The sequence below is a fragment of the Orbicella franksi genome, chromosome 8 (assembly GCF_964199315.1).
Source record: "Orbicella franksi chromosome 8, jaOrbFran1.1, whole genome shotgun sequence".
In the NCBI taxonomy this organism is placed as follows: Eukaryota; Metazoa; Cnidaria; class Anthozoa; order Scleractinia; family Merulinidae; genus Orbicella; species Orbicella franksi.
Genome location: NC_138152.1, coordinates 27,209,744 through 27,217,243, shown reverse-complemented (window position 1 = coordinate 27,217,243; position 7,500 = coordinate 27,209,744). Strand labels below are relative to the sequence as shown.

The following is a 7,500-nucleotide window of genomic DNA, read 5'->3' as shown; positions in this document are numbered from 1 at the left end:
AATCAGGGGCTAGGAAAATTACGAGCCTGATAATCTGGAAAAAGATGTCTACTGATTTAGACACAACTTCCTCCAAGTAGAGGAGTGACGAAATTAAAAGCTCTGATAAGAGGAATTTTGAAGTTGATCTTAGCAATAATAAACCCAGTTTTCACTTGTTATGACTTCTAACAATATCTGTACATTATTAAACTGATGTAAGTAACGAGAATAAGAAAAATAAACAAATAATAACGCCATGTTCGCTTACCAGTATCCTTAGATACAGTGACTGCGCCCACAGTACGAGCGCCCTCCGGTCACTTCTTTTCTTCGTAATTAACATAAATCAAGACAAGGCCAAGGTGTGCCTAGCTAACTAAAGAATTTTGCATTTAATTTAACAAAGATTAAGATCAAGGAATGGCACAACAACAACAACGCAATGCTTTATTTACTCTAGACGCTTAATACACAGTTGCAAAGAAAATACTGGCAAAATATCGCCATCTGTGACTTGTACACCAATAAGTTCTCCGGCCGAACGAACAATGTCCTTGCATGAATAGCTCTCACTGGGTGGGACGCACAACTATTATCCTACCTAACGACACCTGGTGAGCGAGTTGCCGAACTCCGAAGACCAAGTTTTGGCGCAAAATTTAAAGTTTACCGGCAAAATAATTTCTCAAGTATTTCATTGCTCATGATATCTTATGTTTTATAGCATTTAAAATCTGTTTCTGTCTTTTCGTGAATATTCAATTTGGCCCCACTAGCTCCTCCCCCAGTAAAAAGACGTACATTTCAAAATGTCTTTCCTGTGAGCATCTGACGTCAGGAGAGTACAGTTTTTACCGCCTTGGGTGTACGCTTATTGCCTAATTCTAACTTTAGAGGCTCCGGTCATACACAAGGAGAATCTTTCTTACGACAACGAACACTGTGATTTGTCGCAGCTTGATCTCGGTCGCCAACAGAACTGTCATCGTCGACCAGGCGGTTCACAGTAAAATTACCAAACAAACTCAGGCCCAGTTCATACGTCGCATTTCTGCCGTGTCGAATTCAATTCAGTTAAGTGTAGCAGGAATGCGATTGTGGATTCATACGTCGCACTTGTGTCGCACTTAATTCAGAATTTATACTGTCAGGTATGTCGGCCAGCGGAAAATGTCTTAAACTTAGAGTATTCAATATGGCGGACGAAAATACTGAGCGAACTTGATTAACAGGCGTAGCTCGTCTTATTTAAGGGTGGCCCTGGACAGACCATTTCATCTCCAGAGGTGACAATTTCACGTGGCACTGAGGACCGGCTCACGCCATTTTATTACCAGCCATAAATCCAAAGACTAAAGTCAAGCCCACGGTGAAACAGTATTCTTGTGGCACAGCCAATGACAAGGAAAAACGAGAGCCTTGCAAAACCAGATTCCAATTTTGACAGATGTATTTCTAAGCCTTTTGAAATTTTACTCTACTGAAATAAAGCGAAACATTTCCCTTTGTTCCAAGCTTCAACTTGTGCTTCTATATTAAACCTGATAGACAAAAACGGAAATTTTTTTTTTTCTAACAACTTCGCGCAAAGCGATTGTAAAGTAGTTAAGGCCTCGAGCGCACAGGAACAGAATAATGCTAATAAGGTAAGAATTAGACGCTAAATCTGGCAACTCTTCCTGGCTTCTAGGATAATGAACTATAATACTGATTTGAAACCGAGCTGACTGAGCTAGACGAGTCTTTTTTTTTTCCCCGAAGTGGCAAGAACTTATGAGCCGCGAACAAGTTCACGGGAAAAAAACTATGGCCAAACGAATGGAAGATTAATTAAAAACGCGACTAGACGCTTTCTAGCACAGCTAAATCCCTTAAATTTGGTCAATAAAATCCTGTTTCGTATTAACTTTGCCATTAATCAGTTGTTCATAATTCGACTTTGAAGAAAATTATTTGCCACAGGATTCCCACACAAATACTGTAATTACTAACGTGTGTTCCCTGCAAGTCAAAATGACTCCCAAAACTGTGAAAAGGTCTATACAGCTTTACTAATAGCTCTTTCGCTTCGTCCCCGTTTTGTAAATATTAAGCATCTGCTGGTGTCGTTCTTGAAGTTAATCAAACGAACCACATCACATCACAAGCTGCAAAAGACTGTCTGGGAAAAAATAATTATCCCAAGATTTGGAAAGGAAAAAAAAAAAACACAACTCAAAATGGACAAAGCATTTTTTAATTTACAGCCACAGAACATCAATCAACTACCTGGACCCAATAATTAAATCTGCAAGAATAAGCCAATCGTTGAGTCTTCCTCACCACAATTAAAACACGGCAGCAAAACCACTCCTTGAAATAAACTTGCAAAGTCGAGTATTTGAACAGTTCATTTTTCCACTCCGTGCCGAATTCTGCTAAAAGGTAATGGACGCTAAAAGCGTTTTGTTCTTTGTCCTTTTTCAGGGAATGGCGAATGTCATTGTTTACGCTGCTGAAGAAGACTCCAAGCTTTCTCGTTCAGTATTCTTCACGACGCGGCAAAATAAGCAGCTTCAGGGACATGTTGTCAAAAGGTTTGAGTCTCCCAGCCTGACATCATGCAGCCATTCTTGTCTGAGAAATTCTTGGTGTACTTCAACCAATTTCAAGATGTCATCCATGAAGAACACCAAAGGGACTTGCGAACTGAACAAACATGGGGCCATTGACGAAAACACCAAGTTTTATAATAAACAAGGAGTGACTTTTTCTCTGCTCATAACGGTAATTACCAATTTATTGTTTCAAGAAGTCTCAACAAAGTTTAGTCTCCTGGGTTCGAAAAGCAATTTGCGTTTCGTTTGAACCCAAATATTAACCTCATAATTTATGGAGACATAAATATTGTAATTTTGATCAGTGTAGGAACGAGTGAAAGGGTCACCGGAAAATTAACTAGCTCCTTTGTTCCAAAAACAAAACTTTTCAGAAATAGTTCGTAATACGTTATTCAGATCTTTGCATACATGTATGTGAGAGTGAAAAAGAGGAACTTTGCAACAAGATGGGACACGGGAACAAAAAGCCGTCAAGGCATAAATTAATAGACACTGTCCATAATAAAACCAACTTCCTGCCAATCGCCTAAGAATTTTGTTTACTGGATATATTTTCTCTTTTATGAACTATCTTAATTCTAATTCAAACGCTTTACATGTGTGATCAGGGTTGTCAAAATCCCACATCTCTTGGTTGCCTCAACGGTGGTTCTTGTGTAGCAGACGACAAGAAACAAACATTTTCATGTCCATGCAAAGCGCCTTGGATTGGGAAAAACTGTGAAGCCAAACTTGGTAAGAAAACGTTTCGAGACCTGCAGTGTTGTATGATTAAATAAATGTATGGGCAGCTCGTGTGTGTGGAAAAAGTTGACCACCTTCAACTTTTTTTCTACAAACGCAAATCATATATACATCTGCTGTATTTTATTTTACGCACTTACTTCATTTAAATTCAGGGCCCGTTTACTGGCACGAGTAAAATATAACGGCAGTAAAAATACTTATTTATGCAAAGCACGGAGTGCTTACAATAAAAGATGTCAGAATTGACTGCAGTGAGACAGAGTTACAACATGCTATGTCCATGTGGACAAGCACTAGTTTTTGATATCGTTACGAATTCTGCCATACGAATATTAACATCAGATATCATAGCAAACTGAATTATTATTCGATGCATTTTTCCTCCCTTTTCATTGGCCGAGAGCCCGCAATTTGACCTGCAAATAACTGCCTAATATGATTAGTCTACTCATGCGTAATACCGTCTAATTAGTTTTGTTTCAAAATTCTGCTCATACGTAATAGCAACCAAGCTCTTGTGTGAAAAATGCCAGTTTGCTTCACTTGGCTGTCACAGAGTAATTTAAATATGAATATCACAAATTATCGGATATCTCAAAATATCATGATTTGCCAGTGTCTCGCAGATCAGACACTTCGGCATCGCGAAATAATTGATCTACTCGCCACTGATAAATTACGATATTTTGCTCAAAATCGTCCAATAATTGTTAATTGCCTGCGGCTCAAGAATTACGTTTTGGACGGACAGAGGAGATTTCTTTGAGTATAATTGTTGTTCAGCTTTAATTTCAGTCACATTTCCTTCTCGCAGCTGCTTCTGTGCGATTTTCATCTGTGGCTTTTTCTTGTTAAAGTTTTTTTTTTTTTTCCCGCTAATTGCCCAGCTCCACATCAAACAGACATAGTGTGATCAATTTTTGTCGCCTGTTATTTTCTTTTTCCTGACGAATAAAATTTACATTCTTGTGTAAACTGTCAAATCAACATGCCGTTAATATGACTGTCAAACCATTCCGTTTTTCTTTATCTTTCAGATGCTTTTTCATGCGACGAGACTCAAAAGAAAGCTGGCGAGACGTTACCAAATGGACAATACTTGCTAACAAATGGGAGCATGTCATTCAATGTAAGCAAAATGGAAAAGACATCGTTGGCTAACTTGACGAACGCAAAGCATAATTTTTTAACGGATAATTTATAGGGAATACTAAACTCGCTACTCGCTCATTAGGTGTACTGTCACATGATAGATGATGACAAAGGATGGACTCTGATTGCCCGATTCTCAAATAGTGACATGAGAAAGTGGATGTTTAACTCCGGACGCTTCTGGTACTTCAAGCAACATGCCCTTGGAAACACAACTAGTCCGTCGATAAACGCTGACATGATCTCTACCGCATTTTGGTTCGTCAGCGGCAGAGAGTTTAAGATCACGCGCAGTGATGACCCCAGTCACACTCCTCTGTTACAGACCACAGGTAACTGTTTGGCTGGACAAACATTCCGATCAAAAATCACAAGTTATGGCGACTTTACAGATGGCAAAGTTTGGGCCAGTGACCAGTGCCTGGGAAGCTGCACGGTTCAATATGGCGGTCAGTACAAGTCAACAGACGGGTTTCAACAGGCTGAGTGCAGTGGAGACATCCAAATGGCCAACAACATCGGCTTCTGGTGTGACTATGCTGGTGATGGATCAGTGATGATGATTGGTGGAGGAGGAAGTAGTTGCTTAGGTGCTGATCATGGGATTGGAATAACAGAAATGGACGGTGCTTCTTTCGTTGGGCAAGGGGAAACTGAAGCTGATTTTGGTTATAATGCTAACTTGACAACCAAGCCATCTCAGGCATACGCATTGAATCTTTGGATCCACTAAAATGCGATTGACCTTAAGCGACATCTTTATTAAAGCTTCTTTAAGAAATGACAGTGGTACTATTAGCACAAAATAAACAAAAAAGTAACTTGGTTTAAAATAAATGAACGCGGCGCAGGATCTGATGGGAATTGTAAATCAAAATTCTAAGGAATCTTCGTAAAATCCGTGTAATATAATTCAATACCCAGATTAGCTTAATTATAATTTCTGATTACAATCAGTCTTTACATTTAATTCCGAATAAGCTGGTTAATAAAAATCGATATCTTAACCGTGAAGTTATTATGATAAGTTTGTTGTCCTGTGTAATTGGCATTATAACTTGATGTGATCTTGAGAATCACATGTTCTGTAAAAGAACTATATTAATAATAAACTCTTGAAGTCGAAGCGTACAGACACGTATTTCCTTACTCATTTACTTTTAACAGAAATAAAACGATTTAGCGCTTGAATATGCCGGTGGGCCTTCGACGTGCCGTAGAAAACAAAATTTGTCTCATAAAATAAAGGAGCTCAGTCATGGTATCTCTTTTTTCCCCACAAGACCTTTTACCACTCGTAGTGCAGCGACCACATCTACGGCCTTGCCATAAAATGACACTACAAAGCTAAAACGCTTGTATACTTTTACTTTTGCTAATCTCGATCGTGAAGGCGAAGAATATAAAGACGTCAATTAAATGTTTGTGTCCAATAAGAGCGATCAAGGCCACTGATATTCTGGGTTCTATGTGCTGTGTGCCGAGAGTTGTCTAAAAGAGTGCTCCTACAAACCTTTCGAGAGGACTCTACATATGATTAAACCGCCTTTGAGGAAAACAATAGTCAGTAATACAAAGAACATCGAAGTATGTATGGGTTATTGACCAAGTGTGAGGTCAAGATGGCTGGATATTGGCCAAGTTCTTTTTTTGCGTGTTTATGGACCGAGACGGAGTCGAGGTCCATAAACTTGCATAAAAAGAACGAGGCCAATATCCAGCCATCTTGATCGAACAAGATTGGTCAATAAATGATTTATTTTATGGCTTTCGGGAAATATTTTTTTTCCAGCACACGGCGGGTAGTCCCGAGCGGGCAAGATAGCTCCATCTTGCCCGCTCGGGTAGCCAATAACAGCGCAGGATTTGATTCCGCTCACGGAGCTAGCGATATAATAAGTGACCGTGACGCTCGATACAGATGAGGAACGTATAAATGTACTTTATATACAAACCTACAGCTGGAACGAAGAGCTGGCAGTTTTAATGCTACCTACAGGTTTCAAGGATCGCTACAAAAGACCAAAACTTTAATCTTGAAGCCAGGTAAGAGATTTACGTGAATTTATCGGAGCACTTTACGAAGGCGAGTGTGTCAGTTACTCGCTGGAATATTTTCAAAATTTCCTGAACTTTAAGCGGTCGTTAGTTTTCAAAACCTAGTGAGGAGACAAATTTTATTATTGCTTTAAATTAAGGGACATTTATACTTTCTATTCATGTAGTTCAGCAGTTTCAAACAGGTGCCACATTTTTAAAGCGCGCCTTCAAAGTAGAGCTATTTTCGCATTTGGTTCAAAACTCGATTTAACGGGTAGAAAATCTTGTTTTAACCGTTGAAGGAACAATATTGAATTATAATTGCAACATGGCTAAACAAACTGCTATGATATATCTGTAGTTGAGAAAAAAAAATTGGGACTTTTGAGCGAATATTGAGTTTTTTTATAGCGCCGGCAATGTGTGCTATTTTTCCAGTTTCGGCAGGCAATCAACTTGTGTCGAGCGGACCGAACTTCAATCGATCCTCGAAAACTTCGATTAGAATTTTTAATCAAATAACATTCATTTTAGTGATTGATTAGGTAAAGGCTTTGAAATCCCAGCTTACGAGAAAAATCGAATTTTCGAAGTAAAATCAGTGGTCGGTTTTTACAGAGACAGCCTCTTAAGTGTGCGAGCGCGCGTGTGTAGAACGATGTGAAAATAACACGAGTTACGGTTGTTTCCGAAAGAAATAATTGTATGGTATTTATACAGGTGTCGCATCTTCTCGCGTTGGCACAAGTCTCTCTGAGCAAATGTGCCTCTATCACTGTCACCACGATATCATCCAGCGGGTTACCTGCGGAGTTACGAGCTCTCCGCCACAGCTGCCCCGCAACTTTTACAGGGCGATCTCTCACAGCAACACCCAATCCCCGCTTTATTAACGGACAACCAGTCAAACACCTCTACGAAAAGGTATTGTTTGAAAACCACCTACGAGATCGCGTGCCAATAGATAACGTGAGAAATA

General features: G+C 39.4%; 2 protein-coding genes across 2 annotated transcripts; both read left to right on the top strand.

Moving 5' to 3' along the window:
* The first annotated feature begins 2,147 nt into the window (after positions 1 to 2,147).
* On the top strand, positions 2,148 to 4,533 carry LOC145495041 (uncharacterized). The gene is made up of 3 exons (XM_081474619.1): positions 2,148 to 2,748; positions 3,191 to 3,317; positions 4,367 to 4,533. The coding sequence occupies exons 1-3, from the start codon at positions 2,410 to 2,412 to the stop codon at positions 4,531 to 4,533; spliced, it is 633 nt and encodes a 210-aa protein (XP_081330745.1). The 5' UTR covers positions 2,148 to 2,409.
* A 28-nt stretch (positions 4,534 to 4,561) lies between these two features.
* LOC145495040 (uncharacterized) lies at positions 4,562 to 5,475 on the top strand. The gene has a single exon (XM_081474618.1). The coding sequence runs from the start codon at positions 4,576 to 4,578 to the stop codon at positions 5,212 to 5,214; it is 639 nt and encodes a 212-aa protein (XP_081330744.1). The 5' UTR covers positions 4,562 to 4,575; the 3' UTR covers positions 5,215 to 5,475.
* The last annotated feature ends 2,025 nt before the right edge of the window (positions 5,476 to 7,500 follow it).

Bases quoted from the DNA above. Each gene is read 5' to 3' on its own strand.
- LOC145495041 (XM_081474619.1), top strand. From the start codon at position 2,410: ATGGACGCTAAAAGCGTTTTGTTCTTTGTCCTTTTTCAGGGAATGGCG. The intron at 2,749-3,190 runs GTAATTACCAAT...ATGTGTGATCAG, and splicing joins CTTTTTCTCTGCTCATAACG to GGTTGTCAAAATCCCACATC. The intron at 3,318-4,366 runs GTAAGAAAACGT...TTTATCTTTCAG, and splicing joins AAACTGTGAAGCCAAACTTG to ATGCTTTTTCATGCGACGAG.
- LOC145495040 (XM_081474618.1), top strand. From the start codon at position 4,576: ATGATAGATGATGACAAAGGATGGACTCTGATTGCCCGATTCTCAAAT.